This window comes from Rhipicephalus sanguineus, chromosome 11, assembly GCF_013339695.2.
Source record: "Rhipicephalus sanguineus isolate Rsan-2018 chromosome 11, BIME_Rsan_1.4, whole genome shotgun sequence".
Taxonomy (NCBI): Eukaryota; Metazoa; Arthropoda; class Arachnida; order Ixodida; family Ixodidae; genus Rhipicephalus; species Rhipicephalus sanguineus.
This window is the reverse complement of record NC_051186.1, coordinates 71075952-71103605: the sequence shown is the minus strand read 5'-3', so window position 1 is coordinate 71103605 and position 27654 is coordinate 71075952. Positions and strand designations below refer to the sequence as shown.

Genomic DNA, 27654 nt, shown 5'->3' with positions numbered 1-27654 from the left:
CTCATGGTGCATTCGCGGCCGTTTCGTTAGCTTGATATACACCAAAACTGGTATTGCGCGATGTGACTGTATGATGAACATTAGTGACAGGTGGTAACATGAAAAACCACGATATGCATGTCATGTATGGCATGATTTACATGCTATACTCATGGTGCACTCGCGGCCATTTCGCTCGATTGATATACATCAAAATTGGTATTGCGCGATGTGACTTTATGACGAACATAAATGAGAGGTCTTAACATGCGAATCATGTTACGCATGTCATGTACGGCATGATTACATGCCACTGTCATGGTGCGCTTCCGGCCGTTTTTGGTAACTGGATATATATGAAAATTGGTATGGCATGACACGAGTGGGTGGTGAACATAAACGACAGGTCATGCATTGTATGTACCAGAATATGCGTTTCATTGGCATGGTGTATAAGATTGTGCATGCATGCGTGCATGGCAAACATGCGATATATGGTGGACTAGATGCCATGGCATGAATGACTTCATTTGGCTCAAAGACAAACGAGGCGTTGTATGCAGCTCTTTGCTGGCTGCTTCGCATTACATCGATTCCCACAGTGCGTGGGATCTTCCGGATTTTTTTTTTGGCTTTAAGGAAATTAAAAAGGGGTTTCCTATTGCCAGGCTTTGAAAGAAACTCAGAACGTTGGTTATCATGACAATCCTTTGCAGTGGCGACTGTTCGTTTAAAAACGGCAGCCGCATACTTATAATCCCTCCAATTTTTTAGGACATTGGTTGTAGAGCAGTTTACGCCACGCAACTTTTCTTAGCCTGTAATCGCGTGAACAATCTGAGTTCCACCAAGTATTAGAAGAAGTTCTTTTAGAAGCATTTACTGTAAAGTTAGCTTTATTTAGAGATTTCTTTATCAGATCGCTGAAGTTCATAGCATTTTGCTCTTTATTTTCATCGATTCGTTTTCACAAAACCACGCGTAGCACCTTTTCAAATGTTTTAAAATTGATGTGAGTAACCGACTGGCTGTTTACTGAAGTCACGGGAAACAAAAGCTCAAAGAATATAGGAAAATGGTGGCTACTTGTACCCGAGTTCAAAGTAGACCATGTAGAAATGGAGAGTCTGGGACTATAGAAAGTGAGATCAATCGCAGAAATAGACCGATTACAAGCGAAAGTGGGTGTTCGCTGGTTAATACATGTTAATTTATTCTTAGAAACGAAATTCCACAGACGCTTCCCACACGTATCTGTTCTGAAACCTCATGAAATATGATGCGAATTAAAGTCGCCTGCCAATAGAGTTTCTTTCCTGCAAGATGCAATCACAGAATCTAAAACATTAGAATTTTGAACACCTGCTGGAAAATATGCGTTTACTAACGAAAAGGGAAGACATCCCGGAAGGGAAATATCTAAAACTAAAATTTCGCTTTCTAAGTTTATTACTTGAGCTGTAATTCTTACTCGATGAGCAATTTGCAGAAAAATAAAGACTGCTAACCCGCCACCCCGAGAGGGTCTGTCTAAACGAAATATTAATTTTTAGATGAAAGCTCTTTTCTTTCGAAAGCCAAGTTTCTTGCAACACAATAACATCAGGTGAATGTTGATTGCACAGGTAAAATAAATCTGTTGCTGCAGAAAAAATTTACCGGCAATTCCACTGTAAAATTTTTAATCCACTTATTGCCGAGATACCGGCAGCATTCGCTGCCTTATCTAATACGCTATCTTCCAAAAAGTCGTTTTTTGATGCGATTTCCTTGTGATATTTCTTGCTCTTCCCTTTTGGGCTCACTGGAGAACCTTGCATTCTAGGCGACGCACGCCGTTTCATATTTCTAGATTCTAGCTCCATTTGTGAGTCATCAGAACTTGAATCTGAGCTCCAGTCCAATTCTTGTTCAACGGGAATCACCTTACGGCTAGTGTTCGACGGGCCGGGTGTTGGCTCGGCATCAATACTTCATCATACTCATCATCATGCACCACAGCAACAACAAAGTGTACATATTGCCTTAGAAACGCGTAGTGGGTCCTTCGCAGCTTCGCAAAATGCGATGATTCATCGCGTAGTGGGCACTTCGCAACTGTACTTGCAGCAGGCGCCCTGTAGGAGAGTTTACAATGGCCTCTATGAAGGACTGTCGTGTGACTGTGGTGCACGTTATAAGGCGAAAGCCTTATATGCCAAAATTGACCGTCGGCGCTCCTCGGCGTCAACACAAGTGATGCAAAAAGCCACCACGTGATGACGTCAACATATGACGTCACAATGACGTCCAGATCGCCGAAATTTGCGACGCCATCATGGCGTCACATAACGTGACGCCCATATTGACGTCATTGCATGACATCGTCGATTGGTCAGAGGTGAGCCGATCACGGAGGCAGTGCAAAACCAGGTGAGGTCCAGGAAGTTCGAAATGCCTCCGATCCCGGAGGCAGTGCGAAAACACGTTAGGTGCAGAAAGCTTTCGTAGGGGGCGGGGGACGATCAATACATCGACTGAGAAAAATAAAAGAAAAAATACCCGTACGCATTCCTTTGAGGGGCGAATGCATAAAGCCGCCGCGGCCGGGATTCGATCCCGCGACCTTCGGGTCTGCAGTCGAGCGCCATAACCACTAGACCACCGCGGCAGGGCAGCAAAGAAACAGAGAAAGAAAGGAACAGATAGAAAGAGAGAAAGAAATAGAGGGAGAACGAAATAAATAGATAGAAAGAAAAGGAAAGAGAGAAAGAAAGCAGAGCATCGCCATGTATAGTATAGTATAACAAGGGGTAGGAAAGGGAAGTGAGGGTGAGGAGGATGAAAAAGAGAGGGTAACGCATAGCATAGCCATGTATACCCATCATCATCATCAGTCTGACTACGCCCACTGTAGGACAAATGCCTCTGTCATGTTCCGCCAATCAACCTGGTCATGTGCTTGCTCTTGCCACGTTATACCCCCAGGATTCGCTCGCTGGATTTCAAGCAAGACGGACGTGCCGGCCGCGATGTCCTGGACTACTCCTCGTACCTCTCGCTGATCGGCGCCCCGTGACGGTCGCCTCGCCCGCTATGCCGTGCGCCGCTCATCGTCGGGGCCTTCGCCGCTTCGTCTATGTTGTGCACCGTGCCTCTGGCTGTGTTTCGTGGTCCCGTCCCTGAACTCCCGTGATCGTCTCCCACATCTTTCCTGTCCTCTTTTCTCTTCGTTGGATGGATGGCTCTATCACTTCTCTCTCTATTTTCCTACTTTTCTTTTATTCCCTCCTTACCCCCACCCCCACAAGGCACTGCGCCGTGTCGCCTATAGGCAGACAGAAATTAGGTGCCTTTTTCTTTTCCTTAATAACCACTCCACGTTATACCCGTAGCCTTCTTAGCCTCATCTGCGCACCTAACATTGTGTCTTCCCCTCGCGCGTTTACCTTCTCTTGGAATCCAGTCGGTTTTCCTTAGTGACCAGCGGTTATCCTGCCTACGTACTAAGTGTCCTGCCCATGCCCATTTCTTCTTCTTGATTTTGACTAAGATGTCCTTAACGCCCGTTTTGTTACCTGACCCATTCTGCTCTCTTCTTGTCTCTTAAGGTTACACCTATCATTTTTCTTTGCATTGCTCGCTGCGTCGTCCTCAGTTTCATTTCAACCCTCGTTTTAAGCCTCCAGGTTTCTGCTCCGTGGTGAGTACCGGCAAGATGCAGCTGTTATATGCCTTCCTCTAGAGGGATAGTGGTAAACTACCATTCATGATTTGAGAGTAATGGCCGAATGTACTCCATCTTATTCTTATTCTTCAAGTTGCTTCAGTCTCATGGTTCGACTCCGTGCTTACTACCTCTCCTTAGAAAACGTATTCCTTTACAACTTCCAGTGCATCGCTGCCTATCGCAAAGCGCTGTTCTCTTCCGAGACTGTTGCAGATTACTTTAGTTTTCTGCATATTAATTTTCAGAAATCTATTCCGAAACTATTTGGCCACTACCTCCCACGTGAATACGCCAGTCAACATTCGGCCGTCAATCCCCAGCTGCTGCGAAGCAACTGACCACGACGGCGGTCAGTCCTTCGACGCAACGGAGGGTGCTAAGAATCTCTGGGTCCCGACAAACCATATATACTACAGGGGTGGTGCGAAAGGGGAGTAAGGGTGAGGAGGAGAGAAAGGCCACCAACTTCGCTGTTTCCACAGTCGTCGCACCACTAGTGCATAGCTGGCCAATTTTAGAGACCAAGCACCTTAAGGCCGAGGCTTGTCCGTATGGCGTCCGTGCGCGCGGCACGGACGCCATACGGCCCCATTTAAACGGCACCATGTAAAATTGAAACATCAGGTTTAACAATAGGCTAATATCACTCATAATTGTGACAAAACAATATAGTACACCTACAAGCACTAACCCTTTATACTAGTTGGCCACTTCAACGTAGACATTATGGTCCTTAGGGCCTAGCTTGGTCGTCGACTCTCACTGTCCGCTGTCACGGTATATAGAAAACCGTTGCTATAGTCGAAACATATAAATGTGTATGTGAATGAAAAAAGGTTTACAATAGACGAACATCAATCATAATTGTGACAGAACAATATAAAACACCTACAACCACAAACCCTTTTACTAGTCGGCGACTTCAACGTAGATATTATGGACCTTGGGACCTAGCTTTGTCGTCGACCCTTTATGTCAGTTTATGTGACTCAATGTACTTTATATGGGGCAACGCTCGGGTAACGTACGGTTACTCATCCACACGATACCCAGAGCTTCGTCCGCTCGTCATGAATCCCTTCGGGGAGATGCGCGGATTTTTTTTTATAGCGATGCCTTCGGTCGGATGATACACCGTTCTATTCATCCAACGCTCATGCAGGACCGACTGTTCTTGACGACGGACCGCCGTTTTGAACGAAGAGAAACAAGCGCTAAATGGGTGCGGTATAGCAGGTTTCATTTATGTTTTCTGCGGAGTACTTAGTGACGGATACTCAATTGTGCCTCGCCCGGACTTTTAATAAAGTTTATTCACTCACTCACTAAAGCATGGTGAGGAGCAGATTGATGAGAAGGAAAGACAAGCCGCTTTATGCGCAGTCGAACAATTGCGGCAGATTCCACGCATTGTGGGGATCGACTTCATGCGAAGCATCCACCGAGTAGCTGGCTGCGCCTCATTTTTCTTTTTCTTTTTACAGCGAAAGCTGTTATGAGATCATTTCACCGGCCGTTTTTGGCGCCGTAGTTGCCCGCCGCCGCCGCCGCTGCCGCCGCCGGTGTCCGTAACCAGTATCGCTCGAAATAAGAAAAAAAACGAAATAAGAAAAAAATTCCAGGATGGAACGAGGTTCGAACCTGGGCCCTCTGCGTGGGAGCCCAGTATTCAACCTCGGAGCCATGCCGGTGCTTGAAACTGCTTTGCAAAAAGGTCCTATACAGGCTTCATGTCGGGAAGGAACCACATTAGCATATGCAATATAGCGTGGTAGAAGAGTAAAATAAGCACCAAGCGTCGCACAACGCGAATTCTGTAACCAGGCGTCACACAATGCGAATTGCGCAACGAGTAGGTTGTTGAATGCTTCCAACCCATTACAAAGGAATCTGCCATAATTCTTCATCGTCATGAGACACAGCATCAACAAAGTGCGCATAATGCCTTACATGCGTTAGCAGCTACCAACGCTCTCCGTAGAATGACGAAAAATGGCACAGTGCCTGCTGCCCTACATCTCAAAAATTACAATTATGTATAGCGTAGTGGGTTCCTCGCAAGTGCACTTGTACTGGTTGCCAAGGAAGCCCATAAGCGCATGATCCACTTCCTCGTGGTCTCAGTAAAATACAATGATTTATAGCGTAGTGGGTTCCTCCCAAATGCACTTGTATTGCTTGCCAAGGAAGCCTATAAGCGCATGATCCATTTGCGCATGTCGTCGCTTCAACAAAGTGCACATAATGCCTTACAGACGTGTAGCTGGTGCCTCGGTTCTCCGCAGAATGACGAATAATGGCTTAGTAGGTGCTTCGCAACTTCACAAAAATTGTGATTTATGGCGTAGTGGGTACCTTGCTAGTGTACTTTTATTAGTAGCCGCAGGAGAGCATGCAACGGGCTCTAGAAACGCCGCTCTTCCAGCTTTCGCTGTGACTGTGCTGCGGTTTCAGTGCAGGCCTGGCAATTTTTGCTTTAAGCCAAGTATTACGACTGGATCAACGTCTTTACGTGCAGGGACGATGGCATCTGAGGCGAACCACCTCGTTAGAATTCAAGCCGGTAAAACTAGAACGTTCCTTCCACTTCACGAGCAAAATATCCGTTATAAAACGTCTGATGATTAGACGTCTTATAACGGATATCTTCATGGTTTTGCCGATGTAACATCGGCGAAACGAACAGCACGTATACCCTGTCAAGATCTCCGTAATGTAATTAGCGTCGTTGGCGTATTCCTACGGGGTCGAGCAAAGCTTGACTACAGCTTGTTGGGTCATAGGAATATATATGTAATGTTTATTACATTGCTATAAAATCGGATAGACAACCACTGAAAGCAGAACTGACGTTCACCAGACATGTGCTTTTTCCGAAGCAGATTTGAGCTCTTGCGTGGCTCTGTGGTAGAATACCTGACTGTCACGCAGAATGTCTGTGTTCGATTCCATATCTCACCATGATTTTTATTCTTTGCGTGTATCGAGATTTTTCGCACACCGACAACGCCGCCGATGTCGGCACAGGCTTTTCTGCGACACAGGCTCCTGAACGCTATCGCCTTAAAATTTCCAACGTCTGTTCTTGCCGTTCCTGGTTTGATATAGACTGTAGATCACATGCGGCGCATACCCGCATTCCATGGGCCGTGGTATGCGGGTATGGGCCCCACAGGACCGAGGGAAAGGGTTTCATGACGTACGCGACAAGCATATCACGTTATTCATGTGATAACCAGTTAATCGTGTTCGTGACACACAAATGTCCTCCCTTGGTAAGTTTAGTATTTACAAAGTCAAGAAGATGGTCCCGAGAGCAGGAAGTCGTAGGCGGCTAGATAGATAGATAGATAGATATATAGATAGATAGATAGATAGTGCATTTGGTACGCGAAGAAATGATTCACATGTAAAAATGAGTTGGTGACGTGTCCTTAATAGTCGAACGCGAGGTGAGCAGCAGAATCATGAGGAGGAAAGTCACGCCACTGGAATGGATTAGAAAAAAGAACACTTTATTGAGTTCATGAAGTGCAATATGAAAATTCGTATGCGCGGAAATGCACATGTAGAGCTGTTTAACATACGGCAGATCAGGGGGCCGCGGTTAACTGGGACAGCTCAACGAATGAAGCCTTTTTATGGCCGTGCACTCGCTTCATCAGGCTCGACCATTTGGCGGCGTGTCAGGGTTCCTCGCAGTCGCCACAGCTGATTAGAGCACACTGACGGCGGCAAGCGTGAGTGCCTTGTTGTTTCCTTAAATGTGGAGCTTCTTTTTTTGACAAACGAAAGCCACTTTTTAAGAACCGAGCCCATATCTATCTATCTATCTATCTATCTATCTATCTATCTATCTATCTATCTATCTATCTATCTATCTATCTATCTATCTATCTATCTATCTATCTATCTATCTATCTATCTATCTATCTATCTACTTTGGGTATGAAGATCGATGGGTCAGTTACGATAGATAGATGGTTGAAGAGAAGGATTCACGTATGCAATGAAATGTGGTTTATTAACGTTTCGGCTGGTGGGCCAGCCATCGTCATAATGAATGCAGTACTTGTTATAGGCACTATTTATAGGTGTGTCGCTTCATACTGTGGCGTAGTGCACCAAATCAGACGCTATGCGCATCGAGAACAAGTTACAGGCGCACGGTGAGCACAACACTGGGAATAACAATGTGAAAAACAAAGATATTTCGTTAGACAAGAAACCGCGTCACTGGCCAGTAAGATACCGCGAGACATGAACATATCAGAATCAATGGCGCCGTTATATATATATATATATATATATATATATATATATATATATATATATATATATATATATACAGGAACAGGAATGAAGAAAGAAACTACGATGTTTAATTTTAGTGAAAATACATCAAGGAACCAGCAAACAGGGTTTTACCTGAGGGATGGGTGAAAGAAAATTAGTTGTAGTTGGCAGAACATTACTCGACGGTGGCTTTGAAGTGAACAGGGTTGACATGAAGGACGAAGTTTGATGTAGGTTTGTTCAGTCGTTGGCTGTCGTGATAAAAAAAAATTAATGCAGGTGTGTGGCTGTGCGGGCATGTGTAGGGTATACAGCGCTTACATGGCTGATGCGCTGAGAGATGCGATGTGCTGGTTTGATACAAGAAAGAACAGTTAGGCAGAACATGAAAAAAAAAATTATGTAATGAAAGCCTTGCGATTTTTCGGCGTGTCTGAAGACTTAGTAGTAGTGTTTTCTGTTAATTTGGTTGCGCTAGTAGCGTAAAAGTAGTCAGAATATACAAATTCAACTGCGCCGTTTTTTGTATTGATTCAATGAGATCAATTAAAATGCGCTCAGGATGATCCCATATATCGCTAGCATATCATAATTTGGGTCGGATTAGTCTTTTGCAGTCTAATAGTTTTACCAAAGGAAAGGCATGCGTTAGATTCCGCTTGAGGTAACCTTAGGTACGGTTAGCGTCGTTAGTAATCTTGATTATATGTGTTATCTTGGTTATATGGTCGCTGAATAGAGTAACGCCTACGTACTTCGCACAAGATTCTGAAGTGATGTTGTCGTTAAGAGGGTATCTAAAATGTGGGTATTCCCGCTGCCCATGAAAGGAAGCCAACTTACCAAGAACGTTGTGTTAGTATTCACAAGCATTAACCAGTCATTTCATAATTTATCTAATTTTAATAAATCGCCTTGCAGTGCCGGGGTATTGGTCACGGCAATGATTGGGCGATAAATGACGCAGTCATCTGCAAACAGACGTATGTGTGAAGAAATATTACTGGGTTGGCGGTTAATATAAATCAGCAAACAAGTGGCCCCAACCCAATGCCTTGTGGCACACCAGATAAAACAGGACATGAGCTCGGTGAACTATTATTTGCGCACACTAATTGCTATCGGTTAATAAGGAAGTATCTAATTGAGTCTAGGATAAGGAGATGTAAGTTAATTCCCGAGAGTTTCAATAGCAGCCACTTTTGTGGGACTTTCACGAACGCATTTTCGAAATAAGTGAAGAGGGCGTCAACGGAAATGTTTTGATCAATGTTAGTATGAATGTCGTGAACAAAAAAGGCAAGTTGAGTTTCACATGAGAAACATTCTTGAAATCCGTGTTGACATGGGTTGGAAGAGTTAACGAAATTTTCGAAAGTTGACGGTATAGGTGTAAATGACTTGTTCCGTGATTTTCGAGCACACACTGGTTAGTGAGATTGCGCTGTAGTTGGAGGGGTCTTTCTTAGGAAGTGGAACAATCCTCGTCAACTTCCAGTCGCGAGGCAGGCTGCTGCATTACAATGAATATCGAAAAATGTAAGCCAAAATGACACTTGTTATGCATTTAGCATTTTTCGGCAATTTTGAATCGATACCATCAGAACCAGCGGACTCAGCGGACGTCAATTACAGACGGTCCTGATTGATACCATCAGGACCGTCTGTAACTGACGTATTTGACGTCTCGTATATCGAAGACGCGTTCCGTGCTGCAGTAAAGCTCCTTCATTTTGTACGTAGATGGCAGTGCGGCCACTGACCCGCATCATTGAGGGCTTGCCCTGGAGCTACTATTTTCCTGAGCAGTGCGTGCGATCGGCTATCGCCTACCAGCCACTCCCAGGCGACGTGTTCATCGTCAGCTACCCGAAGTGCGGAACCACCTGGCTGCAATACCTCGTCTACAACATATACAGGTACATGAAACAAGCTCATTATGCGAATCTAAAGCACTTGTCATTAATCGCAGCTCTAATCAAGCGTTTTTTGGCAGACAGGGAAGAAAAACTTATTGTGAGAGAATAGTTGAGAGGCCGCGGCCTGATTTGCTGTGTTTTAACCTAGTGAATGAACGTTGGAAACAATAGCGCGGTAAACAACGAGAGAAAAACTACTCATAAAAAGGAAATTTACTGAAGAATAACGGTGGGCTGGAGCGCTTACGTAACACGCTTGCAAATAATCACAGGCAATTTACCGCTGTCCCTAAAGCTCAAAGTGTGAAAGCATTGCATACTTCCAGTACATACGGGGCACCTGTACATATGAAATGAGATCTTGGATGATAAGAAAGAAACAGAGGGGATGTGAAGAACCACGCAGTGTGTGAGGGAACGAAAAATGTTAGGCATAACATCAAGAGACAGGTAGATAGCAAAGTGGATTAGAGAACAAACAGGGATAGCCGACAATCCAGCTCACATTAAAGCTACTTTTTTTTACGGCGCAACGAAAAGCTCCCCGTCGGTACTGATTAAACCTGCAGCGATTGATTACAAAAGCGCGTGGGTATTTTGTAAGCAGATTTTTTTTATGTGAGAAGCCACTAAAAAAAGTCAGAGTCCCTGCTCCAGCAACACTGAGAAGTGATAGCGATGCCTATATCGCTCCTCCCAAGACCTCAATCAGCTAAACTCAACGTTCTCCTTTCATAGGAATGAGTGGAACTGTGGTTAACCACCTTCATTTTGACATTTTCAACCCTTTCTTCGTATAAAAACTCACCCCAGTTCCACTCAGTGTGAAATCTGCTGAAACAGCGAAGCTGCGGTTCTCCTGTGCTTCCCTGGTGATTACCGCTTCGTCCGTGATTGAAACAGTTACGCCATCTATGGGTGTGTCTGGGAACCGAAGCCGTGACCAGCGCACTCATCTGTCGTCAGGCACATCCCCAGAACAGCGGCGCTGTTAAAGAGCAGGTAGAATAAGCTTCCCGAACGCTCCTCGTCACGTGAAGTCCCTTTACCGTCTCGCGAGCCAGGCGCTCCTGGTACTTCTCCAATTCGTCGGAAGGTGCCACTAGTCCCTCAGCTAATAACTTTCATGCTGCCCCTCAAGAGCATCGGATCATACATCAAGCGAAGGCGGCGCCACCGTTCTGCTCACTACAAAGGAAAGCGTATCTGCGCATTTTAAGTTAGAAAGACTATAATTAAAAAGTGCACTGCATTTCAACACTATTACAGATACCACTAACCGCGTACACCTGTAAAGGTCTCGTGATTGGACTCTTGTGCATCTTCGCTTTTTTGCCGAGTGGGGCACTATAAGTCATTCACCGCGACTTTAGTGAATAAATGAAACCATAAATCTGCGGCTAATGAAAAAAAAGGCCTCGTTGTAGCCAAAACGATAGACACTCTTTCCTTTAGCGAGATTATCTCAGTTCGAGTTCTGAGCGGTTGTTTGTCCCTTTAAAAAAACATAGATGATCCCTTTGTGATAGGAATTGGTATAACACGAAAGTGAAACGTGTCTTCACACACGTAGTTCAGCCTTTGTTGTGCAATGTTTCAGCACAAGGGCGAAGGAATGAATGCTATAGCAACAAATTGTAATGTCACGCGAAGAACGGCAAACAGCTCGAAATTCACAACGCGCTGCTCGAGCAGAAAGGACGCACGGAAAGAACACACACAGGATGAGCGCGAACTAACAACTGTCACAGATTGAAAGCTAGCTGCTCAAACACAAATGAGGACGCACGAAACGAACGCACAAGTATACACAGGATGAGCGCGAACTAACAGTCACAGTTGTACCTTATTTGTGCGTGAGTAGCGCGCTCCTTTCGCAAACGCGGCCACTGCAGTGAGCGAATTGGCTTTCGTGCTCTCTGTAACTTCAACACAAACTTGCGGCGAGAGCACAAGACGTACAAACCACCGCCATCACGAGATAAGCGCGCGCGCACGAGAGACCACGCCCTGTAGAGGCGCGCACTCATCGCAACGCGTCGGCCGACGACCTTTAAGGCGCGCAATTCGAGCCCTTCGGGCCATCTCGCTAGTGATAACGAAAACAAGCTGAAGTGACACCGATCTCCGAGTACCGCCACCGGTAAATGGTGTATATGAATAGCTCTCCGTTAGTATGGCGAGGAACGTGCCGTCTGTGGCCGAGTCGTTTCTCGCCGCGTGCTGCGGAGCGAGAGGTCGTAAGTTTGACTCCCGGTGACGGAACTTTTCTTTCTAGTTTTTTCTTTGCCATCTGTTAACGTCTTGATAAACCTTAATAAACGTCTTTACAGTCTATATGTTTCAGAACGCCATATCTGTGACGCAAATACGTCAGTGGAGCTGTGGTGAATCCCGGCATAAAACACTTTCGTGATAAAAGAAAAAGCGCACCTGGTGTTGAGATCCCGGGTTCTCGCTCTCACAAGTGGGGCATCCGGTGGTTCCAGGTGGTAGCGTTCCCGTTGGTATCCTATTCCAAGGACCCGACGAGGACGACCGGGCAGGTACGAGACGAGTCGTTGGCCTAATGCTTACTTTATTTCACGACCATTTTGAGTTAGCGAAAGATAGAGGTATGTGCAAAATAGGCTGAACGTCGAGAGAGGTAACGGCAACAACGCCAACAGCAACGACGGCAACGTTCTTCGGCACTCCGCTGCTCCTTACATAGCGTCACCACACAAAATGTGCTGAACGTTCACTCCGGATTAGTGGAACAGTCACGCGAACTTCCCCCAGTTTGGCGCCCGTTTACCTTACCAGTTCGACGGCCAACGCGCCGCTTCCGCACTCCTCCTGCCGGTGATTGTTGGGCACAGGTGCCTGCACCATCCCCACTCGTCCGCTTTTGGAGGGGTGGCCTTTTGTCCCCAGGTGGTGGGGAAACATAATCCGCACCTCATTCATTCTCGCTGGAATCTCGCCTTGGCAATACCCCGGCTTGCAGTCAACAACCGGTGGAACGTCATTAAGCTCACGATCAACGACAGCTTAGCTCCTTCGGTGTCCAGCTTTTTAGGGAAGAATCAAGTCGTAACAGCCACCGGTGGAACGTCCGTAAACTTTTGATCGATGGCAGCTCAGTCTCTCTGGCGTGCGTCCTTTCAGCGAAGAAACCAGTCGTAACACTGGGCAGGTCACGTAATGCGAAGGACAGCCAACCACTGGACAGATAGCAGTTAGAGCGACGGAATGTAAACCAAGGGATGGGAGACATATAGCCTGGACGGCAAATGGTTAGATGGAATGGCAAAATCAGGAAGCTCGCACGCATAAAATGGAACCAGCTCCCATAAGATAGGGTAAATTGGAGGTCATTAGGAGAGGCATTTTATTCGTCATACAGTGGACATAAAAGAGGCTGAAAATAATGATGATGACCACGATATGAGAATAGCTAGTGTATTAGAGTATAGAAGTCGTTTTATCTAGCTCTGTTTCCTTTAGTGTTCGACAGATACATTGCGAACACAGCTGCAAGAAAACAATATCAGGAGCCCTCGTGCTTTCAGGAAAATGGCGGCAAGCGAAGCTTCGCGTCTGCGTACCTGACGTATTACTTTCTTTTTTAGTGATGTCTGCCATCGGGCTAGTTGTTGCATATCTAGGAATGTAAATTTGAGGCCGAAAACAGGAACACGAACAAAAGTAAAGACAAGGACAAGCGCGCCCATGAGCAACCCGCCCTCCTTGTCCGACACTAACAGCCGCAGATCATTCATTCTCAGATAAGACAGCACACTGTTCATCCGATCACGCCTACTCCGACTTGCCTTCGGAACCGTCCCCAACAAGCTATCAGTACCATCCAAAACGCACCTTTCCTGGTCTTCAATCTTAGCTCTGCAGGTCAAACGTCTGTTCAGGGAAAGTAGATCATGGGCAGGTACGGTAGGCTGAAGACTATGTTTTGGCCCGTTATTTAGTACCAGTGCAACCTCATCCGGTGCTTGAACGTGTCCCAAAACCTGGAATCCTGTGTTACGAACTGTCTTCTTATTACGCCTGGGTAAAAACAGGAAACACCCACCATTACCACTGGAACTTTGTCGTTTGCGCAGCAAGTTTCTTGAGATCTTGTAGTTTCGCGTGCGCAGTCAATGGAGGATCTGGTGAAAAACGTCGAACTTTCAGCCAGTCGAACAGCAACCAGACTTGCCGCCACAGCTCCGAGCGCACAGTCTTCGACATATGTCCCAAAGATGGCCTCACGCATCCAAACATGCTTGCTACATCCCCAGGCACAAAGCCATTGTTCGGACAATAAGAGACCTTGCTCTGTATGATGTGGTAGCGATGAGGCTTACAATAAAAGAAGCATCCGGAAGAAGAGAACTACAAAAAGGCGACCTCGCTGTACACCAAAGGTGGCTTAGTAATGTCTGCTGTCGGTCTAGTTGGTTCAGGACTCTAGGGTTTGGGATACACCCCAAAACCTGACCTCCATTGGATTACGCTGATGGTCAGCGTCAATTTTGTCTGCGCATATTATTACATATTCTTGTGACCGGTTAGTGGTAGCATCCTGGACTACTGTATTTAGACGCAGGCTGCCAGCACTACTTAGATATGCCTAATTTTGGGTTCTGTGTGGTAAATTATTTGCGATGTCGGCTAAATATGGTAAAATCATGTTGACAATGTTTAGTGTTGGCTTACTAGTGTATCCATATGTGTAGCTTACTAGTGTAACCATACGTTGACCACATGACAGCTAGTGTTGGCTGTTACAGGCCATCCACTGTCTAGCGATCACATTTTCTTCATTTAACTGCATTGATGCCCTTGCATGTAAAGTGAGAACAAACAGGGTTGCGCTCTCCAGCGTCCTCTACTGGGTCGTGCTCTTTGGCTTCTCCTGAAAGGACGCCGTTCGCGCTGAGAGCCCCTGTTGCTGTGACTGTCGCCATTACGCATTGTCGCCGAGTGCCGGCAAATAAACACCTTAATACCATCAAGATATCGACTTCACCCCAGCAAAAGCAACGTCGTACTGACCCGACGAGCCTATTGTCTAGCTTTGCATCCGGCTTCAATGTGTAGAACCATGTCGAAACTTCGGTTCCAGCATTTTCCATTGCTCCGCTGCTTAGCGCCAAACACTTCTGTGGTCGCTTTTCTTTAGCCCTACGCACAGTAGCTACGTGCCCCTTGTTCCTACATTTGAAACACTTGGCGGGCTTTATTAGTGGGAACTGCTCTAAAGTCTCTCCAAGAATGGTCAGCAGCAAACGTTCTGAAAATTATTACAAAAAAGACAAACGCCGTGATTTTCAGACCGAAATCTAAGCAGATAAGCTGCGATCACATCACCCTTCTTTATGCACGTGAAACAATCGAAATAGTGAGTAGTGTGAAAATACTGGGCGTTACCTTCACACAAAACATGCTTTGGGATGTACACATCGAATCGCTTTTAGGCAAGTTATCTCGTGTGGTCGGTATGATGGCGCGTCACAGATTTATATTACCTTTTACAATAAAGCTTCTTGTGCACAATACACTCTTTTTTTCTGCCTTATGATATTGTTTTTTGATATGGGATACGACGACATAAACCAGTCTTGAAAGACTTCATATACTGCAGAAAAAGTTTGTACGAGCACTTTTCAATGTACCCTATAATTCCGATACTTCAGATTTATTTTTTGAAAGGAAATATCGTCCGCGTGTTTAACCTTTACGATTATAAGTTAAGTCTAGCGTTTAAACGAGAGATAAAAGAAAACTTGAAGTTTTTCCATGACATCTAATCTTGCTAAAAACACTCATTCATATGGCACTCGTTACATAGAACAGTGGAAGGTGGTCACTGCGCGGGCAAATTATTCTATGCAGAGAATATCATACACGCTACCAAACCTTTTAAATTCATTTCATAAATTACACATTGAATTGCAGATAACTTCTGCACGAACACTGCGCGAACATTTCATCAATCCATTTTCGCATAGTAAATAAGAGTGAAGTATTGCTTCTTTCATTCTTTCTTAATGATGTGGCTGTTTTTTTTGTATGAAATTGTATAAATTGTTTTGATATATTTGTATTGTAAATATGTGTTCTGTACGATTTTCTTTTCTTTTTGTAAATGTGTGCTATCGCTGCCTGCATTGTAGAGGTGGCTGCGAGCCTCCGTCAAGTTGCTTGTTTTCAAGCAACTTTTACCCGCAATCTCCTCCATCGCTGATGGAAATAAAGAAGTTATGATTAAGTCAACTGAGCGTGTTCGCGGCTTGCACATCGGCGACAGCCTTCGGAAGATCCACTCGCCTGACTGAAGTTTCTCCCTGCCTGTCGCTGTCGTTTATCACCGTCTAATCTGTGAAGCTCTGCCTCTTCATATGGCTCCATTTTCATATGCTGAACACCCTGTCCTGCAACTTCTGCTGCCAGCACGATGTTTTCCGCCTCCTGCAACGTCAACTTCGGGTGCGAAAGTAGGGCCTTAACTGCACGTCACTACTGGGAATTGCGAAGCAGGCGGTTCCAAAGTTGCATTTTTCTGCCAGACGTCGGTGCTTCACAATAAACTGCTGAGCTTATTCTTCTTCCCTTTGGATACGGGGGAAATTTTTGAAGCTTGAGGTTATCTTATTTGGCTTGGGTGCGTAAAATTCTTCAAGAATTGCAATCGCTTCGGCATAGGTCAAGTCACTCGCATTCCGTGCAGCGCAAAGCCCGCTCAGTACGTCGATAGGCTTCGAGCCCAATGCCGAAATGCGGCATGCTCTTTTCTTGGAGTCGTCAATGATGTCGTTACCCTCGAAGTACGACTGCAATCGTATGTGGTACAATGACCACTTGTACTCGGCATCGTCGAACTGCGGAACCTGGTACGCCAAGACAGAAGTGTTCTCCGTCCGAATGGTGTTGTTTCGTTGCTCGTCACCACTGCTATAAATATAACTCTGCTGGTATGCCTACGGCTTCCAGCCAGGCGGTCAGGGGTTTAATAACGATCACACAAGAACGGGAACACTACACCTGGTTTATTCCGTGGCAGCCTATTATATGCGAAGCATTCCTTACAAACTTCTGCGACCTTGAGCGTATCTATCTATCTATCTATCTATCTATCTATCTATCTATCTATCTATCTATCTATCTATCTATCTATCTATCTATCTATCTATCTATCTATCTATCTATCTATCTATCTATCTATCTATCCGCCTACGACTTCGTGCTCTCCCGGCCGTTTCGTTAATGGGACGTATACCAAAATTGGTATGGCATAACATGACTGTATGACGAACATAAATGACAGGTCATAACATGAAAATCATGATATGCATGTCATGATCGGCATGACTTACGTGCCACGGTCTTGGTGCTCTCGTAGCCGCTTCATTAACTTGATGTATACCGCAATTGGTATGGCATGACAGTTGTGTATTACGAACATAAGTGACAGGCCCTAAAGTACAAATTATGGCAGGCATGTCATGTACAGCATTATTTACATGGCATGGTCTCGGGGCTCTTGCGGCCGTTTAATTAAATGGATATATACCTAAAGTGGTATGACGCGACATTTCTGTAGGACGAATATGAATGACAGGTGGTAACTTGAAAATCATGACATGCATGTCATGTGCACCATGACTTACTTGCCGCACTCATGGCGCACTCGCGGCCGGTTCGCTAAACTGATAAACACCAAGATTGGTATTGCATGACGTGACTGTATAAAGAACACAAATTACAGGTGGTAACATGAAAATCACGATATGCATGTCATGTAAGGCATGATTTACATGCCATGTTGATGATGCGCTTGTGGCCGGTTTTCTAACTTGATATACACCAAAATTTGTATTGCGCCACGTGACTCTACGTCGAACATAAAGGACAGGTGGTTACATGAAAACAATGACATGTATGTCATGTATGACATGATTTACTTGCCACACTCATGGCGCACTCGAGGCCAGTTCGCTAGCTTGATATACACCAAAAGTGATCTTGCGCGACGTGACTGTATGATGAATATAAATGATAGGTGGTAACATGAAAATAATGGCATGCATGTCATGTACGGCATGATTTACATGCCACGCTCATGGTGCGCTCGCGGCCGGTTTGCTAGCTCGATGTACACTGACATTGGTATTGTGCGACGTGGCTCTATGACGTCCTAACAAGCACATCGTAACATGCGTGTTATGTACGGCACGATTTACATTACACTGTCTTGCCGCACTTCCGGCCGCTTTGTTAAGTGGTTATACACCGAAATTTTCATGACATCACATGAATACGTGACGAACAGAAATGACAGGTCATGGATTGTTTATACCAGAATATACGTTTCATTACCATGGAATATACCAGCTTGTGCATGCATGCGTGCATGAGAAACATGCGATATAATATTATAGTGAACTAGATGTCATGACATGAACGACTTTATTTGCCTCAAAGAGAAACAAGGCGATGTATGCAGCTTCTTGCTGGCTGCTTCGCATTACACCGATCCCCGCAGTGTGTGGGATCTGCCGGATTTTATTTTTTAAAAGCTGTTATCAAAAGGGTTCCCGTGATAACGTCAGCCTGACGTCTCAGCAAACGCCGGTTTTCTTCTTGGTTATCACTTTGCAGCAGAACGCTATTTTGTTTCTTTTTACGGAATATGCATGCCAGAAAGCTTGCCATTTGGATAACGGCGAATGCGATATCTTGACAGAGAACAGCGCTTTGCGATAGGTGACGAGACACTGGAAGTTGTAAAGGAGTACGTCTACTTAGGACAGGTAGTAACCGCGGAGCCGAACCATGAGAGTGAAATAACTAGAAGAATAAGGATCGGATGGGGCTCATCCGGCAAGCATTACTAAATCATGAATGGTAGTCTACCACTATCCCTCAAGAGGAAGGTATATAACAGCTGCGTCTTACCGGTGCTTACCTACGGAGCAGAAACTTGGAGACTTACAAGAGGGTTCAACTTAAATTGAGGACGACGCAGCGAGCGATGGAAAGGATAGGTGTAACCTTAAGAGAAAGGAAGAGAACAGAGTGGGTCAGGGAACAAACGGGGGTTAAGGATATCATAGTTGAAATTAAGAAGAAGAAATGGATATGGGCCGGGCACGTAGCACGTCGGCAGGATAACCGGTGGTCATTAAGGGTAACTGACTGGATTCCAAGAGATGGCAAACACGTGAGGGGGAGACAGAAAATTAGGTGGGTAGATGAGATTAAGAAGTTTGCAGGTATAACGTGGCAGCAGAAAGCACAGGACCGGGTTGAATGACGAAACATGGGAGAGGCCTTTGCCCTGCAGTGGGCGTAGACAGGCTGATGATGATGATGATGATATGATGATGATGATGATGATGAACGCTATATACGTTCTATGCAGCGGCGGAGATCCTACTCAGAACATGGAGCAGTTCAGGTGCAGCATACCCTTCCTGGAGAGGGGAGGCGCCGAGCGCTCGGTTCTGAAGGGCAGGCCAGGCGCCATCAGGACGCACCTGCCTTTTGACAAGCAGCTGTACTCGCCTCAGGCCAGGTACGCAAATCCGCACCCCTCCTCCTCGCATTCTGACGTTCAGTAGGACTGGCCGAGAGTACGCGGTCGACAGCCAGCGACGCAAGCAGAAATTTTTGTTTTATCTTCAGCTGCTTCCGAAGTTCGACGTCCATTTTTCACTATTTCCACCATAACGATCGATCTCCATTTCCTTATGTGAAGGAGACGGATATATGCGAAATTACCAGCGCACGCGAGAGGGAAAAATTTAAAGCCAGTCCCACGCCTGTGAAATCTGAGTAAAGAGCAGTGGTGGCAAACAAGAGCCACCACATGGCAAACGCAGATTGAGCTTTCTTTATATTCTTTCTTTATCTCTTTCTATATTACCCTCTCTCCTCCTTTCCGTCCTCCTTAGCCTCACATCACTCCTAATCACCCTCACTTCCCTTTCCCGTCCCTTGCTAGGCTATACTGTACAAGGCTATGGCATGCTTTACCATCTCCCTCCTCCTTCCCTTCTTCCTCTCTTTCACATCACTCCTCCTCACCATCACTTCCCTTTACCACCCATTGCAATACTGTACTACACATGAATATGCTATGTTAGGAGCTGCTTGGCACATGTCCGCTTTCTAGCCTACTTTTCCGCCTCTTCATCCTTATTTCAATCCTCCTCAAGACTCTCTTCTCTTTCCCAACAATGGCTATACTGTACTATGCGTGGCTATGCCATGCTAGCAGCTGCTTGACGCACACCCGCTTTTTTATCTTACCTGCTCCTTTCCCTGCTCCCCACTCATATTTTCCCTGTCATTCCCCTGCTAAACTGTAGTATACAAGGCTAGACTATACTTTACCTTCTCCCCTCCCTCCCCTCCCTGCTCCCCATCCTCACTTGCCTTTTTCATCCCCCTGCTAAACTATAGTATACAAGGCTAGACTATACTTTACCTTCTCCCCTCCCTCCCCTCCCTGCTTCCCATCCTCACTTGCCTTTTTCATTCCCCTGCTAAATTATACTATACAAGACTAGACTATACCTTTTCCCCTGCTCATTCCCTTCCTCTTCGCCCTCACTTCCCTTTCTCACCCCTTGTCATACTCTTGTACGTGTGGCTATGCTATCCTCTTTGTAAACTACACTGTACGAAAATGAATAAACTCTCCAGTCACTTGTAGTCCAAAGTTGCTAAAGTTAAAAATTAAAAACTATAAACTGACCCGACGTTTCGGGACCAATTCGGTCCTTTCCTCAGGGGTGACTGTTCGGCCGGGGCATAGCATGGCTATGCTATGCTCTTTCTAAACTATACTATAGTAGGCTAGCGCATGAGTTGCTTTCTCCACTCCTTTTTTTTCCTCCTCACCCGCAATTCCATTTCCGACCCCCTTGCTATATTACGCTGGGCTATGCAGTGCTCTTTGATAAATTATACTATACAAGGCTGTGCCATGCTCTACCTTCTCCCCTCCTCCTTTCCTTCCTCCTCACCCTTACTTCTTTTCCCACTCCCTTGCTATACCATACTGTGCATACCATACTGTCCATACTCTTTGCTAAACTATACTATACAAGGCACGACCTTCTCTATAAACTTACGACCTGCTCATCGGCGCTCCCGCTACGGCGGCGCGCGGTCCTGAAAGCTTGCGGATAGGGACCGAAAGTGCCGCCAGGTGCCGCCAGCACTTACCCCCATAGCAGACGATGCGGCGGCTTCGTTCACATTGAGCGCACGCTAATCTTGGGTTCCTGGCGCACTAGTGAGCGCGTAATTGTCGTCTTTTTTCGAGTTTCTAGCGTCTAGACTGACTCATTCACAGAGCTTTACCGTCTCAAAGCAACACTCTGGCTATGCGAAGCACCGTACGTGGAGGGCTCCTGAATAATGTTGACCACCTGACCCAAAGTCTAAGCGCGCGAAGGCCTTTGCATTATGTATCCGTCTACGTGCGAGCAGCGGGAACGTGTGTGTTCTCCGCTCGTGTTCTCCGCAACCGCTCGTGTTCTCCGCAGAAAACAAGGTGGGCCGCATCTGCGCAGCGGTTGGTAAGAAGATAGGTAGGCAAAAGCAGTGTGAAAAAAGAGGATGTGCCATTAAGCACGTAAGGCAGTTCGTTCCTTGCGCACGTGGTGTTGTGTATAGAATACCACTGTCGTGCGGCAAGGCATACATCGGGAAACTGGTAGATGCCTCAACGTGCGTTTGCGAGAGCACAGCAGCTCTTTAATAGGAAGGCCGTTCACGCATCTGGCGATGCATTGCAGGGGATGCGATCAGGGTAGCTGCAAGCCTGCATTTGAGCAGACAACTGTAATATACAGGCACAGGGGCTCTGCGGAGAGGGAGATTATAGACGCCCTCTTTATTCAGAGGGAGGGGCCGGATTGCATCAGTCACCCCTCTATCAGTCTGCAGGAAGGGGAGATAGCCTATCTACAACGTTACTTCACGCAGGCATGCTGAGCATATGGTTTTTCTGGTCGACTCGTTGGGTTAAATTTGTTTTCACTGCGTTATAAATGTGTCTTTCCTGAATAAAAATATTCCAGTTGCTAGTAGCGCGTCGTCCCGTGTACTTCTTTTTGTTGTGTGCCGTTTTCTCGCGCCCCTCAGTCATCATGCCATTTCTTAACCTGTACTGTACAAGGCTGCTTCATGTTTACCCTCTCCCATCCTCCTTTCCCTCCTCCTCACCCTCACTTCCATATGCCACCTGCTTGCTATACTACTAACTGCTCGCACATGCCTGCTTTCTGTGGCGCACATCCGCCGACTTTTCTGATTCGACGGCCTGGCCTACACAACCTGCAGCTCAAACAGCTCCGTTCTTAAAAATTGGGGGACCCTTAAGCTTCGCCCTTAAGAGTATAACGCGATAGCGAAATCCGGCCCCTAGTGCGCACTTCAACCAATAAGTGCATACTTATTAAAGTGTATTGTTACACACACACGCACACAGACACACACACACAATGGTACAGGTTTTAGATCTAAAGCACTTCCCTGTGCTAGAGTCGAGACATGTTTCTCACGATGCCTCACAGATGGCGGCACATTATCTAATGTTTGCTCTTTGCTTGATCAACGCCTCCTCTAGAAAGCAGGCGTCGGCTTGATATTTTTTCCGCTAGATGGACATAATTGTCCATTATTGGAGCTGTTTGAAAGTTCGTGTGTGTTTTTAGCGGCGATGGCTGCACTATAGCGGCTTTTTTCGAAGGATGGCGTCGCGCGATAAACGTAGTTTGATAGCCTCGCCAATGCGCCTACAAATCGCCGAATGGGCTCATTTTCGTCGTCTTCCACTACATGGCATTTATGTAGTGTTTTTTTCCCGAAGCAGTTGCAAGTAACGCCGTGGCTTTGTGGTAGGACACCTGCTTGCCGCGCAAACGGCCCGGGTTCGATCCTCAATGGGACCAAAGATTTTCATTGTTTAATTTATTTACATCTTTCTTGATTTTCGGCCACGGACGATTTTTCGCTCACAAGCGACGTAGCGACGCCGAGACCGACGGTAGCATTTCTGCGAAACGAGCTCTCTAACGCTATGGGAGACCAGCGCTGGATAGGTGGCGCGCCGAAAAAGGGCGCCTGGCGGGGAGTCGCGACATAACTCAGCCGCTCGCGCCCGGACGACCGGCCGCACCGTACCGCGGTGAGCGCACGCGCGTGCGCCGTTCCCGTGTTCCATTTTGGCGCGTATAGCTCGAGCAGCCATTGCGCCAGTAATACTGCTCTATGGTTTAGAAAAAAATAACTTTCTCTGAAGGCTAGTTTCGCAGAAAAGCACTGGAAAACGGAGAGAAGACCTGCAAAGCAGACTACGTCTGTGCATACGGCGTCGAAGAGTGCTGTGCCATGGTGGCGACTCCGTCGTCACCATTTTCTGCTTGCGTCCGGGGATTTGTGTCAAGCTAGTCCAGGCTCACAAGCCTCTATTGATAAGTACGTGCTGCGTCGATATCAGCTGCCCACTACTGCAGTAAAAAAAAATGTAAAAGGCAAGGTGTAGCTGCGTCAGTGTTTTTCTGCCGTGGTTTGTATGCCAGCCCATAGTATGCATGCACGCGGACGTTGATCAAGCAAACCACCGTGCTAGCATAGCATGTATGGTGTCGCGTTGTTATGCTTGAGGGCACGGGATAGATTCCCGGCCACGGTGGCCGCATTTCGATGTGGTTGAAATACAAAGAACACCCGCGTACTGAGATCTGTGAGCACATTAAGGAAACCCAAGCGGTCGAAATTAATCCTGATTCCCACACTACGGCGTGCCTCATAATCGTACCTTGTTTGGCACGTAAAACGCCAGCCATTGTCGATGTTGATCAAACACCTTTATTCTAAGCAGACACAGGCAAGCGAAAAAACTAACACGGTACGTTAGGCGAATTAAACGGCGAGTAAAAATCCAAGACATTTGACCCTTTTCTAGCGAGGCATAAATTGCGATGTCACTTCGCCGCGGCAGCCAATGCACAAAGAAGCTTTACCGCATTGGCTGACTTCGGAAAGCTAAGCTTCGAGTAGTCCGCTGCCTTGTTCGTGACAACAACACTGTCTGTAGCACAAGTGAAGTTCAGCGGAGGCATCCATCGCGTGCGTATTTCTCGTAACATTTTAGTGGCTTCGGCGAACGTGCCCCGTACGCATCTCGTAGACAGACAGCTTTCCTTCTGCGTAACTGTTTGCAAATAATGTAGACTACCTGCCTATCGTATCATATTCCCTGCACGCGGTGGCACCAGAAGGAGCTTGGTGGTGGTCAGATGAAAAGGTTGTTACGTATGCCGCATGCGCTGCATAAATGTACGTTTTATTTACGACAAAACACCGACTAAATTCTGCTCGTTGGCCCCGGTTTCCACTGGTGGCCCTCACTATCCAATAAATCTAGCAGACACGCGCAATTCGGTTTAGAAACCAGCCCGACGCCACTAGACAGGAGAGCAAGAGCTGAACACACTGTGCTCGCCTGACTGCCGGGATGCAACGCCGCATCCGTTCCTATTCATATGTTTTAGAAGGAAAAGCATGGAAGGATACGTCCTCCCTCATTTCAACGTATTGTGGCACTTGAATGCGCAACAGTACCGCCAGCATCCTTTAGTTTTGTTTCGGCGATACGCGCCCGCATCGCCTCAACCAGTCACCACTCTCGTCCGCGGGAGCGGCTGCATGGAGTATGCGCGCTTTGACCGCCAGGGCGGCACTGCCCACCATAGGTCGGCAAAAAATGTGGAGCTCACTCAGACTCACTCATGAAATATAGTTTGTCCTTAGAGCTCACTCGGACTCAGACTCACCAAAATTTTCCTCAACTGTACTCACTCGTACTCAGACCCACTGAATTTTTTCTAAGCCGGACACACTCGGACTCAAACTCACCAAAATATTACTCGCTCGGACTCACTCAGACTCAGACTCACGGCACTATCTGAGTCTCAGTGAGTTGACTCATGAGTCCGTTAGCGTATAATTGGCTTTTTTGACCATGATGTACATGCTGTTTAACATCAATATCTCGCATATTTAGTGCTCTACTTGGCGCATTTTTATCTCGAACCTTCAAATATGAGTTATCAGTGGTTGCAATCCAGCGAGGACATTTTTATTGAAAGTGGTGATTCACACGAGATATTGTTATCAAGAACTTCCTTTGAAAGAGTTCGCGGGGGTGGGGGGAGGTTAACCTGCCCTCCCTCTCTCCTTTTACGTAACTCGCGCCTCTGATTAATAAGTATTGAGCTGGTGTATGAACGCTAGTGCTTTGAGGTATGCGTCTCTGATTAATAAGTATTGAGCTAGTGTATGAACGCCAGTGCTTTGAGGTATGCGTGGGTCGGCGGGAGTACAAACGTGAGCCGAAATAAGGCTGATAGTACTGCTGAAGTTGTGTAGATAGAACCATAGGTCGGCAAAGAAGTGTGGAGCTCACTCAGACTCACTCACGAAATACATTTTGCGCTTAGGGCTCACTCGGACTCAGACTCACCAAAACTTCCCTCTGCCGGACTCACTCGGACTCAGACTCACTAACACTTCTCGCAACCGGACTCAGGCTCACCAAAATATTACTCATCCGGACTCACTCAGACTCAGACTCACGGCTCGATCTGAGTCTGAGTGAGTCTGAGTGAGTCGACTCATGAGTGAGTTTGCCGACCTATGCTGCCCACACCGCGGAAATAAAGCCCCTGAAACTACGCGGAAACTCCAGCGCTGGTTCCCTATCGAGTTAAAAAAGGAGAGCGAGGAGGGTGACAACGGTTGCACCAGGCGCCCTTGCGTGCTATTGGTTCGTACCATTAGGTCACGTGGCTGTGCACGCGCTCATGTTCGCAGCTGTTCCATCGTGCAGAAGCAGGGTTGCCAGATTTGGCTACTTTACGCCAAATTGGCTACTTTTAAGAGGCCATGGCGACAAAAAAAAGCGGAAGCTGAGAGCCATTCGTCCGTCATCTGTTCTAGGGCCGAATGCGATGAATGCTTTGAGAACCTTGCCAAAAGACGTATTTGGTTGCCCCGAGCATCGCATTGAGGAGCAAGTACGGCACCTTCGTCAAGCTGAGGATGTGAATGCCGACGCGCCAGCAATGGAATTCTGGATTAAAATATACACCTACCGGGATGCATCAGGCGCTATTCCAATGCAAGACATTGCAGACGGCGCATTGAAACTCCTTGTTCTCCCTATATATAACGCAGAAGCGGAACGAGTGTTTTCTGCTGTGGCTCTCACAAAAACCGACTTAAGGAATAGAATGTCCCCCGAACTTCTCGCGATCATCAGGATCAAATTTGGACTACCTCTGAAAGGTGTTACAAGCTCTACATTTACAGTGCCGCGGAGCATGCTGGCTAAAGTGAACTCGAATATGTACACTTGACTGTCGGTGCAGCATAATTGCCAATTTTCTAGTCCTAATGCCTGCTCCAGGAAGTCACTTGGGCTTTTTTTTTTACTTTTTATGATGTGATAAATATTTCTGTGATGTATATTTTTGTATATTTAAGTGTCAGAACGTAGTGATAATACAGCTAAACTGAAATCGCGTTTGGCTACTTTTCTGGCTCCAAAATAAAGTAACGGCTGCTAGTTGGCTACTCTTCTGGCTACTTTGCTTAATTTCGTGGCTCTTTTTTACTTCGAAGATCTGGCAACCCTGTGCAGAAGCACCCTTGCCCTTCTCCATCCCACCGGTCCCCGGAGATTTGCTGTCGCGGTGCAGCGGCGAGGCCGCGGTCCCTCACCCCCTAGAAGGGCATAATACCTCTACGGGTAGTCTCGGCCTCACGGACGTGTCGGAGACGCATAGTCCGTGCTAAACCGCAAACTACCCTTTCTTTCTTTCTTTCTTTCTTTCTTTCTTTCTTTCTTTCTTTCTTTCTTTCTTTCTTTCTTTCTTTCTTTCTTTCTTTCTTTCTTTCTTTCTTTCTTTCTTTCTTTCTTTCTTTCTTTCTTTCTTTCTTTTGTTTCTCTCACATTTCTTTCATTTACTTGAGTTCCAAAGAACGTATTGCTCTCTTGTCTGCTTCTCCTTCTCATCACTCTCGCCACTTTAAGTTGTTGACTTTGTGACTCTTTTCGCTGCTCTGGCATGCCTATGATGAAATTGTACCCTTGCAAAGTGATAATACGTTACCTGACGTGTCTGTGGTTTCTTTATTCTAGCTTGACGAATATGCATTGCACCACGCTTAGTTAAGGATTTCTTTATCTCTGCAGCTGCGTCCGCAGCGGCCCACTGGTAGGTTTCACACTCATGTTATCAAAAATGAAAAATCGCTGCATCTTTAACTAGAAATAGTACAGCAATATTGTCCTCATGCGTCTGAATCCTTAGTCAATTTGGCTAGTAATGGGTTAGGCTGTAATTGTTTAGGCGGACGGATGTCCCAAGTTCAAACTCTGCGAGACGTTCCCGCGATTGGGTGTGAGTATTTAAATTTCGGACGGTGTATGGCGCACACTCGATCTAGCCTAGGGGTGTTGCAGGCTGTGCGTATGTGCGGGGGTCGGAGCCGAGGGTACCCATATTGCTACCATTCTGATACAGCACGCTACTGCGTTCCGCTATGCCAACAACGGAGTTGCTGAAAGCATGAAAAACAAAGTACGTGTTGCTCATACATCGCTAATGAAATAGCTCTCAAAGCTGTGAAACGGCCCATGTCACGAAGTCGCGCTGCTTGCGGAGCAGCATTGCTTGCCAC

General features: G+C 46.4%; 1 protein-coding gene across 1 annotated transcript in view; it reads left to right on the top strand.

Moving 5' to 3' along the window:
• Positions 1-27654, top strand: part of LOC119375134 (sulfotransferase ssu-1) — a 64584-nt gene that overhangs the window by 19534 nt on the left and 17396 nt on the right. The window contains exon 3 of the mRNA XM_037645329.2: positions 19313-19465. Within this exon, the coding sequence (XP_037501257.1) occupies positions 19313-19465 (153 nt within the window). The remainder of the gene's footprint in view (positions 1-19312; positions 19466-27654) is intronic.